Source organism: Scyliorhinus canicula, chromosome 9 (assembly GCF_902713615.1).
Source record: "Scyliorhinus canicula chromosome 9, sScyCan1.1, whole genome shotgun sequence".
In the NCBI taxonomy this organism is placed as follows: domain Eukaryota; kingdom Metazoa; phylum Chordata; class Chondrichthyes; order Carcharhiniformes; family Scyliorhinidae; genus Scyliorhinus; species Scyliorhinus canicula.
In genome coordinates, this window is record NC_052154.1 from 129080418 (window position 1) to 129103237 (window position 22820).

Genomic DNA, 22820 nt, shown 5'->3' on the forward strand with positions numbered 1-22820 from the left:
TTCAATCTGGGCATAACGTTGCTCAGTGGGCGTCATGGCCCTGGAGGCATATGCCACTGGAGCCCAGGACGAGGAGTCATCTCGCTGGAGGAGCACCGCTCCAATGCCGTCCTGGCTTGCATCAGTTGATATCTTGGTTTCCTTGGTTGGGTCGAAGAACGCTAGAACTGGGGCTGTGGTGAGCTTTGCCTTCAGCTCACGTCATTCCGCTTCATGTGTGGGCAGCCACTGGAATTCCGCTGACTTCTTAATGAGATGGCAGAGGGCCGTGGTGTGGGATACCATATTGGGAATGAATTTCCCAAGAAAGTTGACCATCCCGAGGAAGCGGAGGACCGCCTTCTTGTCCTCCGGGGTCTTCATGGTGTTGATCGCCAAGACCTTGTCGTCGTCTGGCCGCACACCCTGCTGCGAGATGTGGTCACCTAGAAACTTAATATCTGATTGACCAAATGAGCACTTGGCCCTGTTGAGCTGGAGACCATGTTTATGAATTCGCTGGAAGACCTGCTTGAGGTGAGCGATGTGTTCCTGGGGCGTTGTGGACCAAATAATCACGTCGTCCACGTATACCTGCACCCCCTCGATGCCCTCCGTCATCTGCTCCATGATGCGGTGAAACACTTCGGAGGCAGATATGATGCCGAAAGACATGCGGTTGTAGCAGTAGCGACCGAATGGGGTGTTGAACGTGCAGAGCTTGCGACTGGACGCATCCAGCTGTATTTGCCAAAAGCCCCGGGAGGCGTCCAGCTTAGTGAAGAATTTGGCATGAGCCATCTCACTGGTCAACTCTTCATGTTTCGGGATCAGGTAATGCTCCTGCATGATGTTGCGGTTTAGATCCTTAGGGTCAATGCAAATGCGGAGCTCCCCTGATGGCTTCTTTATGCAACCATGGAGCTGACCCAGTCTGTTGGCCCTGTGACATTCGAGATGATGCCCTGGTCTTGGAGGTCCTGTAGTTGCTTTTTCAGACGATCCTTGAGTGGCGCCAGGCACCCAATGTGGTGCATGAATTACAGGGGTGGCGTTCGGCTTGAGCAGGATTTTATATCGGTACGGGAGCGTGCCCATTCCGAATGACGTGTCCGAATTGTGGCTCCGCCCACTTAAAGCGGCAATGTCCGGCAAAAGGATGCCATTCCATCGAATACGCTGTGGTACTACGTGATAATGTTCTCTATGTTGGCTTGCAAATTTCCATCGGGCGAGGCCGTCGCCAGTGACGATGACATGGTGTGGAATCGCTGAACCAGGTTCAGGAGCTTGCAGGCACGAGCACCGAGCAGGGACGCTCTGTCAGGCCTGATGATTTCAAACCTTAATATTGCCTTGATCACCTTGTTGGATACCCCTAGTTGACATGAGCCACTAGCAGCTATGGCATTGCCATTGTAGTCAAGGAGCTGGCAGGCCGGTGGAAGAATGCTTGGTCGGGCCTGGATGGTGTCAAGGTCGGATTGTGAGATGAGGTTCGCAGGCGTGCCGGTGTCCAGTTTAAATCGGATGCGAGCCTTGTTAACTGTGAGGACAGCACACCACTCATCGTCTGGATCCACACTGAGGATCGAGAGGCGTTGCGCAGGTGTGGTGGAGGCCAGCTCATGTGTGGTTATGATACCCACCCGATATAGAGACTTGAGCCAGTCAGCATCAGGATCCGTTGGGCTGTCGGGATCGGAATCTGGCATGCCTTGCTGTATTCAGCAGACACTTCTGCGCCGCAGCTGGGATCGCTGGCTGCTGAGCGGTGGAGCAGATCTGCAAAGGGCTGCATAGTGGCCAAACTTGCCACACTGGAGACATCGGCGTCCTTTTGCCGGACATTGCCGCTTTAAGGGGACGGAGCCACAATTCGGACACGTCATGACGCTGCGTTAGCGCTTTCCATGCGCCATCACACATGCGCAGTGCGGTCGGTCGACGTACGCACCTGCGCAGTCGGGTTGTCAGTCTCTTCGTCCACTCAGTCGTGGCGCGCATGCGCAGGGATCCGGGAAAAGCGCGCAAAATGGCCACTCTCCTCGATGCTCAGGCCCTGCATCTGTGCGGTGGCCTGCACCCTTTCTGCCTCGTGGGAGGCCAGCTTTGCAGTGTCTGCCGCTTTGATGTGGGAATAACTATTCTTGGCATGCTCATGGACAACGCACGTCTCAATAGCGACAGAGAGGGTCAACTGTTTGATTTTAAGGAGCTGCTGCCGCAGGGAGTCGGAGTGGACCCCGAAAACGATCTGATCCCGGATCATGGAATCAGCTGTTGAGTCATAGTTACATGACTGCGCTAGGATGTGGAGATGGGTCAAGAAGGAGTGAAAAGGTTCATCCTTACCCTGAAGCCTCTTCTGGAAGATGTACCGTTCAAAGCTCTCATTCACCTCAATATCGCAGTGGCTGTCGAACTTCAGCAGGACTGTTTTGAATTTTGTTTTGTCTTCGTCGTCGGCGAACGTGAGGGAGTTGTAGATATGGATGGCGTGATCCCCCGCAGTGGAGAGAAATAGCGCGATCTTCCTGGCATCCGATGCTGCCTCAAGGTCGGAGGCCTCGATGTACAAGAGGAACTTTTGCTTGAAGATTTTCCAGTTGACGCCGAGATTGCCGGAGATGCCGAGTTGCGGAGGAGGCTGGATGTTTTCCATTTCGCTGGATGGCTGCTTCCTGGTCAATGCTGATTCACTCGAGGTAGGTCCGACAAGATCAGTAACACTCTGGTACCATGATGTGTTAGGCAGGTTGGTTCGATGTGGACTGCACTCGATGCAGGGAAGTTAGAAACAGACGTCTAACACTGGAGAAGATCCGACACTGTTTTATTCAACTATAGAACTGCTATACATATTCAGCTGTGGGTCGACACTTGCCTGATCTGACTGGTGACCTTGTAGTAGCCTGACCAGACTTACTAGCTACCGCATGGTGTTTGCACTTGCTAGCTCGTGGACTCTGACTGTCTCAGTAGCTGGGTCCCAAGAGAGCGGGAAACCTAGTGCCCTCTGGCTTTATAGTGGTAGTGTCCTGTCTGGTGATTGGCTGTACTGTGTTGTATGCTTACTGGTCATCCTCTGTGTCAATCACTGCCAGTCTGCATCTCATTCTTTACATGAGTGGCTATTATGACACATTTTACTTCTTGTTTCTCTGTCTCTGATTGCGGATTATCCTGCTTGTTGTCACTGTTGCTGGACACCAGGGGATCCCCGTTACTTGGTGCCAGAATAAAAGGGGAAATCCACACCTACAGACATCACAAGATATTTGTGGGCAACCTTCTTTCAGCTCAGTGCCTGGTGCCATTTAACCATTGACTGTAAAACCTCGGCCAAGGAATTCCATTCACATTGTACCTTATTATATCTTAAATACAAATGCAGTCCGACAGCCATTTTGTACAGAGTTTTATCTATAAGACTGGTTCCATGGTATATTCAATCATTGCCAAAGAATCACCTGCAATGGCTACTCTTTCCGCTCCTACAGCATTACCTGAGGATCTATCTTGTCCTCCTCCTGTTTCTCATCTACACCTGCCCTTGGTTCCATTATGCAAAAACACATCAGGTTGCACATGTATGCCACATAGACTGAGCTCTACCTCGGCATCACCCCTCTCAACCCCTCCATTGCTCTTCATTGTATTTTGTTTGTTTCCTTGTTTGTCCAACATCCTGTAATGGATAAACAGAAATTTCCTCTCCTTAAATATTGGGAAGTAATTTTCTTCAGTCCCTGCCTGAACTCTTCTCCAGCCACAGTTTCCATCTCCTTCCCTGGCAACTGGGGTATGAAGCTGTACCAGATCACTTGAAACCTCAGTGTCATATTTCACTTTAAGGTAACTTCCAACCTATATCTGCACCAAAACCGCCACCTCCGTAACATTGGCCATCTCTACTCCTGTCGCAGCTTGTCTGCCGCTGAAACTCTGAGCCATGCGTTTGTCACATCTGGATTTGACTATTAAAATTTTCCCCTGGCCAGCTGACCATCTTCCACACTCCGTAAATTTGAGCTCATCCAAAATTCTGCCCATATCCTAACTTGCATCAAGTCCCATTCACCTATCATCCCATGTTTGCTGACCTACTTGGCTCCTAGTCCAGCAACATCGTCAACCTTGTTTTCAAATCTCTCCATGGCCTTGCCCTTCCTTGGGCGGGATTCTCTGAGCCGAAATCGCGATTGGCGCGGGGCCGGAGAATGGGCATAAACCCGAGATCATGTCCGGTGCCGCTCCTGAGATTCTCCGGTCCCCGGAGAAACGCCGGCAATCAGGCGCGAGGTCGACGCTGTGCCGGTCGGGGGCCATTGAAAGAGGCCATTGCGGTGATTCACCGTGTGCAGCTGGCTGAGTTCCCGCCGGCGTGGTTCTCTCATGGTTCCACCCGGTGGCAACTCGGCGTGGCGGCTGCGGACTCAGTCCGCGGCCGCCCTGGTGGTGGGGAATAATTCATTGGGGGGGGGGGGGGGGGGGGGCACTAGGATGGCCAGGTTACCGATTGGGGGCTACCAAGCCGCGAGCGCGTGCCGGTCCACGGTGTGGGTCTGCCATGTCTCGCGGGGCGGCCGGCGCAGTCCGCCACCGTGTGCATGCGCGGACCCTGGACCAGAAGTGCAGGGCCCCGTCTCGGCAGCCGGAGCTGCGAGGAGCTGCTTTCCCCTGCACATCGGAGAATCACCCTGGACTTTCTCCAGGTAAGTCCAGAGTGATTCACGGGCTTTTTTTTCGAGGACATGGGACATAGCCCCATTATTGGAGAATCCCTCCCCTGATCTCGGTAACCTTCTCTGGCCCACAACCCTTCCAGATCACTGTGCTCCAACCCTTCCAGATCACTGTGCTCCAACCCTTCCAGATCACTGTGCTCCAACCCTTCCAGATCACTGTGCTCCAACCCTTCCAGATCACTGTGCTCCAACCCTTCCAGATCACTGTGCTCCAACCCTTCCAGATCACTGTGCTCCAACCCTTCCAGATCACTGTGCTCCAACCCTTCCAGATCACTGTGCTCCAACCCTTCCAGATCACTGTGCTCCAACCCTTCCAGATCACTGTGCTCCAACCCTTCCAGATCACTGTGCTCCAACCCTTCCAGATCACTGTGCTCCAACCCTTCCAGATCACTGTGCTCCAACCCTTCCAGATCACTGTGCTCCAACCCTTCCAGATCACTGTGCTCCAACCCTTCCAGATCACTGTGTTCCAACCCTTCCAGATCACTGTGCTCCAACCCTTCCAGATCACTGTGCTCCAACCCTTCCAGATCACTGTGCTCCAACCCTTCCAGATCACTGTGCTCCAACCCTTCCAGATCACTGTGCTCCAACCCTTCCAGATCACTGTGCTCCAACCCTTCCAGATCACTGTGCTCCAACCCTTCCAGATCACTGTGTTCCAACCCTTCCAGATCACTGTGCTCCAACCCTTCCAGATCACTGTGCTCCAACCCTTCCAGATCACTGTGCTCCAACCCTTCCAGATCACTGTGCTCCAACCCTTCCAGATCACTGTGCTCCAACCCTTCCAGATCACTGTGCTCCAACCCTTCCAGATCACTGTGCTCCAACCCTTCCAGATCACTGTGCTCCAACCCTTCCAGATCACTGTGCTCCATCACTTCTGGCTTCTTGAGCTTCCCTGACTTTTATTGCTCGACCATTAACGACCGTGCTGTCAGCTACCGAGGTGTTACACTCTGGAATTCCCCTCACTAACCCTCTTCACTTCTCTAGCTCTGTAACTTCCTTAAAATCGATCTCTTTCAGTCATCGATCTTAGAAACTCTTGACGTCGTTTGGTGCCAGATTTTGCTTGATCGTATTCCTGTGAAGCACTTTGGAATATTTGGGGCGAAATTCTCCGCCCCCCACGACGGGTGGGAGAATAGCGGGAGGGCCTTCCCGACTTTTTTGACGCCCTCCCGCTATTCTCCCACCCCCCCGCCGAAATCCCGACACGAATCGCTGCCGCCGTTTTTTTACGGCCGGCAGCGATTCACAGCTGTTAGAAGGGCCGAAGTCCCAGCCCTTTACGACCTTTTTACGAACGGCAAACACACCTGGTCCTGCCGTTCGTAAAAACGTCGTGACTACCTGGAAAAAAATAACCATGGCACCGATTGGCACGGCAGTACCACGGCCGTGCCAAGGGTGCCATGGGCCCGCGATCGGTGCCCACCGATCGCGGGCAGCGGGCCCGATGCCCGCGCACTATTTGTCCTTCCGCCGCCCCGCAGTATCAATACGCGGGGCGGCTGAGGGGCAACCCGGACCGCGCATGCGCGGGTTTCGCGCAAAAAAGCGGTGACGTCACCCGCGCATGCGCGGGTGGCGGCTTCCCACCTGCGCATGCGCGGCTGACGTCATATGACGCGTCAGCCGGCGCTAAGTCCGACAAGCGGGTTTAACGATTTTCGTTAAGCCCGACTTGTCGGAGCCTCCGACGTCGGGCTGCTAGCCCCGACGGGGGACCAGAATCGGTCCCCCGTCGGGAAGGGGCGCGATGCCGTAAAACCCGCCCGGGTTTTACGGCGGTTTGACGATTTTTCCCGTTTTGGGAGAATTTCGCCCTTGATGCTTTATAAATGTCAGTCATTTTGTCAGATCGTGGTAATATTTTCATTTCATCGTTTCCAATCAGTATCTCCACTATAACAGGAATCTGACACATTGGAAGTCGTTTATACCATTACTTACAGTTGAGTGAATGGCTGTCAAATCCTGTTTCGAGTGATTGGAGCTGTTTCTTGTAAAATCGTCATATAGAAAATCATACACGTCCTTCACTGCGTTCTCTACCTGATGAGACACATATTCAAATGTTAACAGCCATATAGACACACACACTTCAGCAACAAGGCAAACATTTAAAAAATATAGCTACACTTTATTTTGCTGGTTTTCCTTCCCTCCCCTTCTCCTTGTGATGAGTCATGGGACAAAGTTCTTCCAGCTGCGGCACAGGGAATCTGGTGGAGCCAAAGGACGGATTCTCCGACCCCCCACTGGGTCGGAGAATTCCCGGGGGGGGGGGGGGGGGGGGCACCAATCCCGCCCTGTCGCCGGCTGTCGTATTCTCAGCGGCGGGGGCGGGATTCATGCCATGCCGGTCGGGGGCCATCGACAGTGCCCCCCCCGGCAATTCTCCGGGCCCGATGGGCCGGGCGGCCGTCCGTTTGTGGCCAGTCCCGCTGGCGTGAATCACGCAACTCATGTACCGGCAGGACCTGGCAGGTAAGTTGGCAGGGGCAGTCCTCGTGGGGGAATGCGGGGAATCCACCCAAGGGGGACCCACACGGTGGCCTGGCCCACGATCGGGGCCTACCGATCTGCAGGCGTGCTTGTTCTGTGGGGGCACTCCTTTCTTCCGCGCCCTCCCCTCTACGGCTCCGCCATGGCTGGTGCGGAGAACCCCCTGCGCATGCGCCAAAATATGCCGGCCAGTCTGCGGATGCACGGAACCACGCTGCCGGTTCTGTGCATGCACGAGATCACGCCGGCCCTTCGGCGCATGCGCGAAATCGCGCCGCCCTTCGGTGCCGGCTGGAGCGGCGCCAACCCCTCCAGCTTCCACCTAGCCCCCGAAAATGCGGAGAATTCCGCACTTTCGGGGGCTGTTGACGCCGGAGTGGTTGGCGCCGGTTCTCCCGCCAGCGTGGGGACTTAGTCCCCAGAAGGGAGAATCCTGGCCAAAATGTCTACAACCCACCTGCATAAAATTAGGCGGCAATTCTCCCAACGGCAGGTCGGTCATCCCACTGGCCAGTGGTGTGAGTGCCATTTGCACCTCATGAATGCTCATTTAAACAGCTGCCTGCCAGCATCCCGTCAGACTTTCCAATCTTGTGTCACGGCAGCGGGAAGTCATGTTGGCGTCAAACCCGATTGTTAAGAGTGGCTTTTACAAGCTGGTCTTCAGTTCACCAGAGACTTCAAGGTGAGTGCAACAACTTTCTGTCAAAGTGCTGTTCTGCTCCTGATGCGCTGTTCACCACTCTGCCAGGGCACCGGTTCCTGCCTCTGTCTCCATGCCAAACTGGTCTTTATGGACAGCACGGTGCTGCTGGATACAAGGACCCTCCTGAGTCACCAATGCAGATCACTACTGTGCTTGAGGTTGGGAAGGACAGATGTCTCCGTCCCCTGGTGCCACACACCAGTGTCTACCTGCACAGCACCATGCTGTGGGACCCATGCAGCCCCCGCAACAAGGTCCGAAGTTCAATCAGGTTCAATCAGTGCAAGGTGGGGAGGAGTGGGCTGATGTGGGGGGGGGGGGGGGGGGGGGGGGTGTGTGCAGGTTTGGCCTGACAAAAACAAGAGGGCAATGTGGAAGGAAAGCTGTTCAAGGATGGGGTGTTGGGCGAGGGCTCACAATGTTAGGCGGAGGGCCAAGGAGGTGGATGATGAAGGTGAACAATCGAAGGTTGAAGGAAGACTGAGGGGCGGGTAGGTGGGTCCTGACAAGGCTGCATGAAAAGCTCACAAACAACGGGGTCAAAGGGATAGCACATTGCTTGCTGGAAGGGGATTGTTGAAGATTCCAGAGGCAGTAGGTAGAGGTCCAAGTGGGGCACGGACGCCTTGCAGGTGACGGGCTAGATGGGAAGGTGGTTGAATTGAGGAACAGACTTCTTAAGGGTGGTATCCTTTTCCTTCTGGGTTGCTGATATCCTGCTGCTGAAGACAGGTCGGCTGGAGAGAATGATATGAGTGTGCAGGACTGGTGTTTAAATACGGCAACGGGACCTTTAAACCCGTCAGCTGAGGGCAGACGGATGAATCGGTTGCCGGCACGCCAGGAGCTTCGGAGGGGAACTCCCCTGTGCATAATTAATGAGCTACCAAGTGCAGTGCTACTAGCCTATTCAAATTAGCAGTCAGGGATTTCCATTGGAAGATTTGACACCACCGGACCTGTGAGTTGCCAGGGCAGATCCACCTATACCATGGACAAGCATAATGCTATTTTACAAGCTCAAATAATCGAGGCTCTGCAGAAGTGCAGAGGGAACCTTGTCGAGATCTACAAAGCAAGATCCTTGATAAAATGCTATGGGAAGAAGTTGCTTTGTCCATTTTGCTGATTACGGACAGAAAACCTTATAGAATCTCATAGAATACCTACAATGCAGGAGGAGGCCATTCAGCCCATCGAGTCCACACCGATCCTCTCCACTCTATACCCATAACATAACTTGTACATCCTGGACACTAAAGGGCAATTTATCTTGGCTGCCCAAGAAGGAGAAGAAGACATAAAAAGACCCCCACCCCTGACTAATGGCTGGTGAGGTGGGGAAAGGTTGACATGTTTCCCTAACACCATTGAAGTAGTAAGAGGGTCAAGGCTAAAGAAGGTCACCATCATCTTCCAGAAGCCTTCCAGCCAACAGCTTTCACCTTCAAACATGCCTCAGATGATGACAGCCTTCAAATGAAAGCATTGTGAGTCCTCCCTGTGAAGGGTTTGTGAACCTCTGTGATACTGTGCCCGGTTCTCACTGCTCAGCTGTACACTGATGAATCAGGACACCCCTCATATTCACATGGGCCGTTGTGGCTGGAGGACTGGATGGGCGGCTCATTAACAGTCATCCCCTTTGCTTATTAAAGTCAGAACTTGGCAGCCCTATCATTCTGCTGCTGCCACTTGGGAGATGAAGTTATCCCTGTTGAGCAAAGTTGAGGAGCCTATTGATCCTGGTGATGTCCTCTGCATTGATTTAGAAGAGGTTTGAGGCATTTAACTGACAGCAGTAGTCACCTATATGGCCAGTGGCAATGCCATTCTTATGTTGTCTGCAGGTCTTTCAGAAGCAGATATAATGGGCTGGATTCTCTGATTGTGAGGCTATGTCCCCACGCCGGAGTGCGAACGGCAGCGTTTTGCAACAGAAAAATGGCGTAAAACGGTCACCGATCCTCCCTTTGCCTGGGGGCTAGCATCAAGTCAGTGGAGAGCACCCGGTTCAAGCTGTCCATATGGCCTGGAGAATAGCCGGGTCCGTGGCCGCGCATGTGCACGGCGGCAGCCTGCAGTGGCCGCGCTGTGCTACATGGTGGCAGCCGCTCGCGGACCCAGCCTGTGTAATAGTGCCCCCCCTTTGGCTGGCTCGTGTGCCCCGGACCACCCCCCCAACAGTGCCCCCCCCAGCCCCTGGCAAAATCCCCCCTGCCCGCAGATCGGCCCTCCACCAACTGTGGCGGCGCTGGACTGAGTCTGCAGCCGCCACACCGAATTCCTGATGGATGAGACCACACCTGACTGACGCCGTTTGGAACTCGGCCAGTTGGGGGCGGAGCATCAGGGGGTGGGCCTCAGTCAATGTCCGAGTACACCACTTTGGAGAAGGCGGAGCACCGTTAAAGCGGCGCCATCCCGGTCGTGAACGGTGATTCTCCGGCCAATCGCCGAACGCGATTTCGGCGTCAGCGACTGGAGAATCCCGCCCAATAGCTGTGTCACCATCTCCGGACCCACTGCTCTTCTTTCATTGCCTTTAGTTACAATACATCATAAAGCAGCAGTCCTCGACAGTATAATTTTGTTGCTATCTGCCATCCCTTGCTGACCATTCTCTGCCACTCCTTTACTAAACTGATTGTAGAGGAATGCCGGCAGCAGTAACACAACACACTCATTTCTTTCAGAATCCTGACAGGCAAGGAGCTGACTCAGGTGCAATAACTGCTTCCTGTGAGTAGTAAGAGCATATTGCTCCAATATGTAAGATTGGAATTTCGTAGACTAGTCCTTTAAGAAATAATGACTTCCATTTTATAAAGTGCCTTCAAAGACTTCAGCACGTCCCAAAGTGCTTTACAGCCAATGAAGTACTTTTAAAGTGTGGCAATAATGTAATGTATGATCAATTATCCATGAATTAATAAGCAAAACAGCCTAATGGTTTAAGTGCAATCAAGCACAGCATCTTCAATGTTTACATGGGAATCGTGCTTTCTCAGAGATTGCTGCCTTCTTACTCGAGTAATTATTCAACCTCATAGCAATATCTAGGCTCTATTTCTAGTTATTTCTGAAAATTGGTCTTTTTATGTCTTCTTATCCTTCTTGGGCAGGCCCTCAGTGTCGAGGATGACTTGCTTCCACTCCTGGGGGGTGGGTTCTGTGGTGGCTGAAAAGTCCGATCCTGGATCCGCAGACTCTGCCACAGGTGTGGCAGGCGGTACGTGATGAGGTGGGTGGGTGGGATGCTCTAGATTCTGCGCAGGTGTCACTAGTACCTCGATATTGGGCTTGGACAGGACGCTCACGTTGGTACGCCTATCCTGCCAGTGGATTTGCAGTATTTAGCGGAGGCAGTGTTGAGTGTTCCTTCTCCAAGGAATTGAGGTTCTGATGTACATTGCCCACATTTCTGATGCATATAGGACGGCAAGGACCACAGCTGCTCTGCAGACCATGTGTTTGGTGCTGGGTTTGAGGTCTTCGAATGCTCTGTTCCTCAGGCATCCGAAGACTGCGCTGGCACTTTGGAATCAATGTTGGATTTCGTCATCAATGTCTGCTCACAGTGAGAGGAGGCTCCTGAGGTATAGGAAATGATCCACATTGTACAAGGGCTCACCGTGGATCTTGATGGTTGGGGGGCAGTTTTGTGTGGCAGGAGTGGGCTGATAGAGAAGCTATGTTTTCCAGAAGTTTAGTCTGAGGCCCATTCTCTCATATGCCTCGGTTAAAGCATCGACGGTGGTTTGTAGCTCAGATTCTTAATGTGCGCACACACAGGCATCGTCTGTGTACTGCAGCTCAATGACAGAGGTTGGAGTGGTCTTAGTTCCAGGCTGGAGGTGGGGAGTTTCAACAGTTTCCCATTTGCCCGGTAGGTTAGCTCCACTCCAGCGGGAGCTTCAGGGTGACAGGATGGAGTGTAGCAGCGAGGAAGCTGGAGAGGAACTTTGGTGCGATGTTGCAGCCCTGTTTGACCCCAGTTTGCACACATATTGGGTCTGAGGTGGTTCTGTGGGCGAGGATCACGGCTTGCTTGTCATCGTGGAGCAGGCAGATAATGGTGACGAATTCCTGCGGGCAGCGGAATTTGAGAAGGATGCGCCAGAGGTGGTTGATAGTCGAAGGCCTTTGCAACATCAAAGAAGGCCATGTACAGAGGTTGATGCTTCTCCTGGATTTGTCCCATGCTGAAGATCTTATCCATTGAGCCTCTTGATGAGCGGAAGCTGCACTGAGATTCAGGGAGGAGCTCTTCAGCCACTGGGAGGAGGTGGTTGAGGAGTATTCTCACAATGACCTTTCCCATGGCAGACAGTAGGAAAATTCCTCTGTAATTTCTTGACGATGGTCGCAATTAAGCCACCTCTGAAATCATTGGCATCCTTTCCTCCTTCCAGACAAGGATGATGAGGTTGTGGATTCTTGTCAGGTGTGCATCCCCGCTGCATTTTAGTCCTTCTGGTTGGGAATCTGAGGGGTGGCAGGTGGAACTGATGCCTGGGGAGAGGTGGTAACTTACCCTTGCAGCTCAGTGGATATCATTAATCTTCTTCCTACAATGTATGGTGGTCCTCCTGGCCATACTGCCCGCTCTGACAGTCGCTGCCACTGCCTCCCAGGCGGTATTGCTGACCCTGCTGTTGGCCCTCCAGGGGGAACAGAATGTCCCATTTCGTATGCATAGCATCGAGAAACCTTGTGAGGTCGGCATTCCCAAAGCGAGGAGCAGGTCTCCACGCTGCCATGCTTGTGTGTTGACTGGAGTGAATGGTGAGGGAATTTTTTAAAGCAGTTCCTCTTTGTTAACGGCGAGACGCTGAAGAGCAAGTCTGGTGAATCAGACAGCAAGGGAGTCAGCAATGGTGAGAAGCTTATGGGGCTCATGTCCAGCACTAGATGTGGTTAAATACGGGACACGATCTAACCAACGCGTCCATCGAGAAACGCCCTGCCAATTGCATTCAAAATGGTTTGAAATGTTTCCGTTAAATTGTGCCCATGCACAAAGTGTAGTTCAGCACTGGGAGGTTAGTTCTGATCATGAATATGTATCAGGATCAGTTATGGAGAAATTAGTACTGATCCTTTACCTATACTGGGGTCAGTATAGGGTCAGGTTCTGTAAGTTAGTTTAATTTTAGATAGTGTAAGTATCTTACAGAATGGATGTATCCAGCTGGAAATGCAGCAGAGCCACACAAGCTACTTTGTGAGCCTCTCCTAAACCAGCTTTATAAGATGGTCTACTTGAGAAATCTCTTGCCAGTCTCCACAAAGCAAAATTCAATTCAATCTCTGGCTATTAATGATGGCTCACAGACCTTAGAGAATTCATTAAATGAGGCCCTGAGCCATAGACTGTGCATTCACATGAGGCTCTATATGTAATAGATACTGAGTGAAGGCTCTCAGAATTATACTGCCATAAATCCAGCACTGTCTGCATCAGATTAATTGCTATTGTCTGTGACTCAAGTCTGTAGTTTTAGCAGCTCAACCAATAGGTAATCAAGTGTTTAATTAATACTAACTGATCTCCTGTGGGGATGCTAATAGGCAGCAGGCAGCCTGATGCCTGGATCATGGTTATGTAGTTTAGCTGGAAAAATACAGCTGTGCCTTAACTGTCCTTTAAGACCAAATGTTCAGGTACATTTTGTGAGGAAATGACATAACTTGAGGTCCGTCAGAGGATAATTGCTGAGGAAAGTTCCATAGATCGGCAGATGCTTTTTTACGTTCACCAAAATATCCAGGTCAGGAAAAAAAGGAAGACATCATATTTTACAATAGTTTGAATGTGATATCCACAGAGCAAACGAAAGACGGATAAATAAAGAAAAGGAAAACATTGAGGATAAGGAAAAAGGCAGACACTAACTACATGGACAACAGAGAAGAAAGAGTCTGTTAAGGTAGAAAATGAAGCAATTAGGAGAGCAGAGAAAATATAATTTGGAAGGTGTAATGAACTCAAATTGGCTTTATTGGTTGGCCAATTGGAGTATGAGCTCCCTCAATGATAGCTCATTGAGGGGGCCCATATAATCACCTGTGTAGGCTTTGTGAGCCAGTCTTAAGTTGACTGGACTGCTAGCAGCACTGTTTGTAGCTGCTCCTGTAATATCGTTATTGTAAGTAAATATTGGTGTGGTGACGGAACTCCTGCCTCCCGTGGATTACTACAGTGGCGACGAGGTAAACTACGAATTTTGCGGCGACCAGCTGCTGCACTCGGAGGGTAAGCCTTTCCATTTTAAAAATGCCGTTTTTTGGGAGGTTAGAGGCATTCGACCCGGCTATTGAGGACTGGTCCCAGTATGTGGAGAGAATGTGTTACTTCTTCCGGGAAAATGATATACTGACGGACGAAAGGAGACGGCTTATCCTGCTGTCGGCGTGCGGACCCTCAGCTTTCGCCATTATACGTAGTCTGTCTTATCCCGATGCACCGGACACGAAAACTTTCCAAGAAGTAACGGAATTGGTGAAAGAGCACTACGACCCAAAACCACCCCTCATTTTGCGTAGGTACAGATTCTACACAGCGAAGCGGGAAGACAGGGAGTCAGTCACAAATTTCTTGACCCGCCTGAGAAGGCTGGCGGAAAAATGTGAGTTCGGCCCGACGCTAAATGAAATGCTTCGGGACCGGTTAGTGTGTGGTATAAACAACGTCACAATACAGAAACGCCTGTTGGCGGGAATGGAGCTAGACTGCAGGCAGGCATTACAGCTCGCACTGTCCCTAGAAAAGGCAGCAAGTGGGGCGCAGGAACTACAGGGCACGCCAATGGAGGTAGATACCTGTGAGAGGGACTACCACAACGGGTCCTGCTACCAGATAGCCGCTCTCAGGAAAAACCTGAGGAATAGAGGGAAAAAGGAAAACCCCAGAACTGCCCCCAAGTCTGCCAGGACTAACTGGAGACCGAGGGAAGTAACGGCTGAGGCTCCCCCAACAGAGAAGGACCGTTTCTGGCACCAGACAGAGTGGGGTAACAACGACAGAAACCCTAGAAGGAGGTGGCAAAAGAGGAATAGCAGGGAAGTACACAACCTAGACGCCCCATCCTCCTCCGAAGGGGAACAATTATATACTACAACGAAGAAAGCAGAGCCCATTAGGATTACCCCACGGGTGAACGGGTGGCCGACAATAATCGAAATAGACACGGATGCAGCCGTATCAGTAATGGGAGTGGCAGCATTTAGAAAAATCAAAGATGGACTCCAGCCACTAACCCTAACAAAAACATCGACGAAACTTAAAATCTCGCACCCCTGGAAGTTCTAGGCACGACTCATGTACCTGTGGAATATGAGAAACAATTGCTCAGATTACCGTTGACGATAGTAGAGGGCTCCGGACTGAGCTTAATTGGACGGAACTGGCTGAAAGACCTAAAATTAGATTGGATGAAAATTTTCCAGAGTGGAAGCGGGCAGTTGAGTGGAGTACTCCAAAAATACCCGGAGGTCTTCCAGGAAGGTTTGGGGGAAATCATAGGCGCCAAAGCAACTTTGCACGTGGACCCAGAAGCCCTTCCGAAATTTTGTAAGGCCAGGCCGGTACCTTTTGCATTAAGGAAGAAAGAAGATGATGAAATAGAAAGGTGACGGCATTATCAGACCAGTACAGTTTTTGGAATGGGCAGCGCCGGTGGTACCAATCTTGAAGCCAGACGGCTCGACACGTCTCTGTGGAGATTTCAAACGGACAGTAAACAAATACGCACTGCTGGACAAATACCCAATCCCGAAAATAGACGACCTATATGCCCAATTGGCAGGTGGGCTTTTGTTCACGAAACTAGACATGAGCCACGCCTACCTGCAGTTAAAACTGGACAAGGGCTCCCAGAAGTTCGCTACGATCAACACCCTGAAGGGCCTTTATCGTTATACTAGGCTACCTTTTGGAGTGTCATCAGCCTGTGCTATATTCCAGCGAACGATGGAAAATATTCTGCAGGGACTACCGCAGGTGGTGATTTATTTGGACGATGTCTTAATCACGGGTAGGACAAACAGGGAACACTTAAGGAACCTGGAGGAAGTGCTCAGGCGTTTCGCAAAGGCAGGCGTACGACTAAAAAGGGAAAAATGTGTTTTTCTGGCCCCACAAGTGACGTACCTGGGATATAAAGTAGACGAGTCAGGCTTACATCCATTAGAAGACAGAGTAAGGGCAATAGAAGAAGCCCCATCTCCCACCACGGTCCAGGAGTTACGATCATTTCTAGGGTTGGTAACCTATTATGGAAAATTTATTGAAAATAGGGCATCCATCCTAGAACCCCTCCACCAGCTACTAAAAAAGGGGCAAGAATGGAAATGGTCCACCCGCCAAAACCGAGCATTTAGGGACATTAAGGAACAGCTGTCATCCGAAAATGTCCTAGAGCATTATGACCCAAGGAAGGAGTTGGTGGTCACTTGTGATGCATCCCCCTACGGGGTAGGAGCCGTCTTAGCCCATAGAGGAAGGAATGGGGAAGAACGGCCAATAGCCTATGCTTCGAGGACCTTGGCGATGGCTGAGAGGAAGTACGCCCAAATCGAGAAGGAAGGACTGGCGGTGATATTCGCAGTAAAAAGATTTCACCAGTATCTGTACGGGCGGAAATTCACCATAGTGACGGACCATAAGCCGCTATTAGGGTTATTAAAAGAAGACAAGTCAATACCCCCGATTGCATCAGCTAGAATCCAACGCTGGGCGTTGCTACTGGCGGCATATAGATACGTTCTGGAGCACAGACCGGGAACGCGAGTAGCACATGCAGATGCTTTGAGAAGACTTCCCCTCCCGGACACTCCGCCGCAAATACCAAAAGTAGAGGAGACAGTAATGACTCTAAATTTTTTGGGCACCCTACCAGTAGACGCACAACATATTCGGTTGTGGACGCAAAAAGACCCAGTTTTAGCCAAAATGAAGCATTTACTGCTAACAGGGGAACTGGAAAGACCAGTGGAGCCCCAGATGCACCCATACTGGAGCAGAAGGGACCAAATAACCGTAGAAGACGGTATCCTATTATGGGGAGCCCGGGTAATCGTCCCAGCTCAGGCAATCGTCAGGCAATCTTAACTGAGTTACATCACGGACACCCAGGGGTGTCTAAAATGAAGATGCTAGCTCGAAGCTACGTTTGGTGGCCAGGTTTGGACACAGACATAGCAGCCTTGGTACGTCGGTGCCAGGAGTGCCAACAGGGGCAAAGAGTGCCACCAGCGGCGCCATGGCACCCGTGGGAATGGCCAGGCAGACCGTGGACCCGCCTGCATATTGACCACGCCGGCCCTTTCATGGGCTCAATGTTTTTGGTGATAGTGGACGCCCACTCCAAATGGTTGGACGCCCACCGGATAAACGCGGCAAGCACAGCATCGACAATTGAAAAGCTCAGGGCCTCGTTTGCAACACATGGACTTCCGGAGGTGTGGTGTCAGACAACGGAACGGCATTCACAAGTGGGGAATTTGGAAAATTCCTGAAGGAAAACGGAGTCTGTCACATCAAAACGGCCCCTTACCATCCAGCGACCAACGGCCTGGCAGAGAGAGCGGTCCAGACACTTAAAGCGGGACTCAAGAAGCAGCCGGCAGCGTCAATAGACACAAAGCTCTCCCGCTGGCTGTTTGATTACAGGACCACACCGCATTCCACAACAGGCATACCGCCAGCTGAACTCTTAATGGGAAGGCGGCTGCGAACGAGGCTGAGTCTCCTTTTCCCAAATTTAACGGGGAAAGTGGAGAAACAACAGGAGGCCCAACGCAGGGGGCATGATAATAGTCGGCAGCAGAGACATTTCCAGGTGGGGGCACCAGTTTGGGTCAAGAATTATGGGAATGGACCAACGTGGGTCAAAGGCATGGTAGAGTCCCAAACAGGGCCCATATCCTATGAGGTTTCAATAGGAGGCAAGGTGCTGAAGAAACACCTAGACCAAATAAGGGCAGCGGAACCACACCTGGAGGCAGGCGGAGCAGGACCGCCTCAAGCTGGGATAGCCCAGACGGAAAGGATCCCCAGCCCCGAGCAATTTCTCCAGACCCCGTCATCCAGTCATCAGAGTCGGAGATGGACACACTCGACGAGGCCGCCGCGACACCTCTCCCCGAGGAGGAGGAAGAACAACTTCCAAGGAGGTCGTCAAGGAAAAGACGGGCACCTATAAGGTACACCCCGCCCACTTCGGAGAACGACCCGGCGGACGACACAGAGGTGATAGACCCAGGCATGAGAAGCAGGAAGCTCAGAGGAATGCCAGCTGGCAGGAATTCCTCGGACCTTGGGGGGGGGGGGGGTGTAATGAACTCAAATTGTCTTTATTGGTTGGCCAATTGGAGTATGAGCTCCCTCAATGATAGCTCATTGAGGGGGCCCATATAATCACCTGTGTAGGCTTTGTGAGCAGTCTTAAATTGACTGGACTGCTAGCAGCACTGTTTGTAGCTGCTCCTGTAATATCGTTATTGTAAGTAAATATTGGTGTGGTGACGGAACTCCTGCCTCCCGTGGATTACTACAGAAGGCAAAGAGGGATTATGAAACAAAATTGCAGATGAACAGAAAATAAATAGTTATATCTCATGGAGGCAGATAAACAAGACAGGAAATGTTAAGTGTTTTCTATTAACTTTCTACGCACTTTTTGTTGTCCATTTTAGTTTTTGAAAGTCTCAACCTCTCTAATTTGGCTTTTCTCTCATCTATTACCATGTGTTATTAGATCAGAAATGTAAACCTGGATTCTCTGTTTGGGAGACACTGGGTGCAATCTATACAACAGAAATCAGAGTCCGTTCTGGGTGGGAATGACCCCGTTATCTAACAAGACAAGATTTTTTTCAGGTCTGGACAGGGAACGCCCCGAGGAGGCCACATTCAGCCACATTTCATGAACTGAGGAGCTCCACTTGTCTCTTGATCCCCTTCCACCCGACATGACCCCTGGACCCTACCAATGCCCCTATTCACCCGCTGGGAGAGTCCTCAGCCCCCCCGTATCCCACCTCACATGGACAGGGCACTCCCGGGCCCGATCCCCGGCATGGGCAAAATGCCACCTGGGCACTTTGGAACTGTCAGCCTGTGGTGCCACTTGGGTACTCTTGCAGTGTCAGGGTGGCCGGATGGCATCAGAAGTGCCAGAGTGCCACCCGGCAGATACCAGCCATGCCTGAAAGACCCCCCCCCCCTCCACCGTTTGTGTAGACCAGTATTAATGGGCGCCCGACTGGGGCCTCCGCGGCGAGGCCTATGGATCTTGGAAGCCGGTTAGAACTGGCGAAGGCAAAGTATGGGTTGGAGCAGGGAGAAATGTTTAGATACATGCAGGTTTGAGATTTTGCCAGAAAGGAGATACAGAGCTTCCCGGAGGAACCGGCTTCCACATTGCTGGAGGAGGTGCTGACGACAATGGGACTGGAGAATGGGGTAGTGTCAGCGATGTATGGAGCTTTTTTGGAAGAGAATAAGGCACCACTGGAAGGGATCAAAGCAAAGTGGGAGGAAGAGTTGGGAGAGGTTATAGAGGAGGGAGTCTGGTGTGAGGTGCTTCGGAGAGTAAATGCCTCCACCTCATGTGTGAGGTTGGGGCTGATACAACTGAAGGTGGTATACAGAGCATACCTCACGAGGGCAAGGATGAGCCGATTCTTTGAAGGGGTAGAGGATGTGTGAGCGTTGCGGGGGTGGGTGGGCGCTAATCACGTTCATATGTTTTGGTCCTGTCCAAAGCTAGAGGATTACTGGAAGGAGGTTTTTAGGGTAATTTCCAAGGTGGTACACGTGAAACTGGACCCGGGTCCCAAGGAGGCCATATTCGGGGTGTCGGATCAGCCAGGGTTGGAAACGGGAAACGGTGACTTATCCATCTTCAGACCTTTCAGTTTCCCCAGAACCTTCTCTTTAGTAATGGTCACTGCACTCACCTCTGCCCCCTGGTTCTCCTGGAGCTCTGGCATCCCACTGGTGTCTTCCACCGTGAAGACTGATGCAAAGTAACTATTCAGTTCATCTGCCATTTCTTTGTTTCCTATTATTACTTCTCCAGCCACATTTTCTAGTGGTTCCATGTCTATTTTTGCCTCTCTTACTTTTTACATATTGAAAAAAATCTCTTCCTATAGAACATAGAACAGTACAGCACAGAACAGGCCCTTCGGCCCTCAATGTTGTGCCAAGCCATGATCACCCCACTCAAACCCACGTATCCACCCTATACCCGTAACCCAACAACCCCCCCCAACCTTACTTTTTTTTTTATTAGGACACTACGGGCAATTTAGCATGGCCAATCCACCTAACCCGCACATCTTTGGACTATGGGAGGAAACCGGAGCACCCGGAGGAAACCCACGCACACGGGGAGGACGTGCAGACTCCACACAGACAGTGACCCAGCCGGGAATCGAACCTGGGACCCTGGAGCTGTGAAGAATTTATGCTAACCACCATGCTACCCTGCTGCCCCTTATCTTCCTTGATATTACTAGCTGGCATGCACTCGTACTTCATCTTCGCCCCCCTCCCCCCTATTGCTTTTTTAGTTGTCCTCTTCTCGCTTGGCTTCCCAATCTTCTGGTTTCCCACTAATCCTCGCCACTTTGTATGCTTTTTCTTTTGCCTTTATGCTGTCCTTGACATTCCTCATCAGCCATGCATGCCTTGTCCTCCCCTTAGCATGTTTCTTCCCACTTGGGATGAATTTATGTTGTGCCTCCCTAATAACCCCCAAAAACTCCTGCCATTTCTGTTCCACTGTCTTCCCTGCTTGGCTCCTTCTCCAATCAACTCTGACCAGCCCCTCCCTCATGTCTTTGTAGTTGCCCTTATTTAATTGTAATACCGTTACATCTGATTGCAGCTTCTCCCTCTCAACATGCAGGGTAAATTCTATCATATTGTGGTCACTGCTCCCTAAGGGTTCCTTCACCTTAAGTTCCCTAATCAAGTCTGCCTCATCACCAAATTCAGAATTGCCTGTTCCCTGGTAGGCTCTGTCACAAGCTGCTCCAAAAAACCATCTCTTAGACATTCCACAAATTCCATTCCTTGGGATCCACTACCAACCTGATTTTCCCAGTCCACCTGCATGTTGAAGTCCCCCATGATTATTGTAATACTGCCTTTTTTACATGCTTTTCTGTCTCCTGATTTATTTTCTGCCCCACATCCTGACTACTGCGAGGGGGCCTGTACATAACTCCCATCAGGGTCTTTTTACCTCTGCGATTCCTCAACTCTACCCACAGAGATTCTATGCCTTCTGATCCTATATCGCTCCTTGCTATCGATTTAACTTCATTCCTTACTAACAATGCAACCCCGCCCCCTTTGCCCATCTGCCTGTCCTTTCGATAGGACATATATTCTTGGATATTTAGATCCTAGCCCTTATTCCCTGGCAGCCACGTCTTTGTGATGCCCACAACATCGTACCGGCCAATTTCAATGTGTGCAACAAGCTCATTTACCTTGTTCCGTATACTGCCTGCATTTAGGTACAACACTCTCAATCCTGCATTGGCCACCTCCCTTTTCACACTCTCCTCAGTGACTGTACCCTGTACTGTGGCCCTTATTGATTTTTGACTATGGCTTCTCTGCCTTACACTTTCCTCCTAACTGATTTTTGTTTCTGGCCCCGTCTTACCGCCCTCCGACTTCCTACATTGGATCCCATCTCCCTGCCACATTAGTTTAAACCCTCCCCAACAACTCGAGCAAACACCCCCCCCCCCCCTGGACATCGGTTCCATTCCTGCCCATATGCAGACCGTCCGGTTTGTACTGTTCCCACCTGCCCCAGAACCGGTTCCAATTCCCCAGGAATTTGAATCCCTCCCTCTTGCACCATCTCTCGAGCCACTCATTCATCCTATCTATCCTGACATTCCTACTCTGACTAGCCCGTGGCACTGGTAGCAATCCTGAGATTACTACCTTTTGAGGTCCTACTTTTTAGTTTAACTCCTAACTCCCTGAATTCAGCTTGTAGGATCTCATCCCATTTTTACCTGTATCGTTGGTGCCTATGTGCACCACGACAGCTGACTGATCACCCCGCCGCCCCCAGAATGTCCTGCAGCCGCTTCGAGAGATCTTTGACCCTTGCACCAGGGAGGCAACATATCATCCTGGAGTCTCGATTGCATCCACAGAACCGCCTGTCTATTCCCCTTACGATCGAGTCCCCTATCACTATAGCCCTACCATTCTTCTTCCCGCCCTGCTGCGCAGCAGAGCCAGCCATGGTGCCATGAACCTGGCTGCTGCTGCCTTCCCCTGGTGAGCCATCTCCCTCAACAGTATCCAAAGAGCTATAATCTGTGTTGCAGGGAGTTGACCGCAGGGGACACCTGCACTGCCTTCCTGCTCTTGCTCTGTCTTTTGGTCACCCATTTTCTGGGTGGAATTCTCCGCTCCCGGGAAAAATCATGAAGGCTTTCGAGAACTCAGCCGAGTTTCACGACGGCCTCGGAGGCCGCTCCTCTCACGCCGAGAATGACGCGACGGCAGCGCCAGCTCCAACCCGCGCATGCGCGGTGGCCGCCATCCCCTCCGCTGCCCCGCAAGACGTGGCGGCTTGATCTTGCGGGGCGGCGGAGGGGAAAGAGTGCGTCGCTTTGAGACGCCGGCCCGACGATCGGTGGGCACCGATCGCGGGCCAGTCCCCTTCCGAGCACGGCCGTGGTGCTCACTCCCCTCTCCGCCCCCCACAAGCTTCAAAAGGGCCTTTGGCGCCCATGTTCACGACGGCAGCGACCAGGTGTAGTTCCCGCGGTCGTAAACCGGCCGTGAACGGCAGGCCGCTCGGCCCATC

The 22820-nt window shown here is 51.6% G+C and overlaps 1 protein-coding gene across 1 annotated transcript in view; it reads right to left on the reverse strand.

Moving 5' to 3' along the window:
* Nucleotides 1-22820, reverse strand: part of LOC119971679 (tetraspanin-32-like) — a 109080-nt gene that overhangs the window by 14610 nt on the left and 71650 nt on the right. Inside the window, exon 5 of the mRNA XM_038807562.1 lies at nucleotides 6699-6800. Within this exon, the coding sequence (XP_038663490.1) occupies nucleotides 6699-6800 (102 nt within the window). The remainder of the gene's footprint in view (nucleotides 1-6698; nucleotides 6801-22820) is intronic.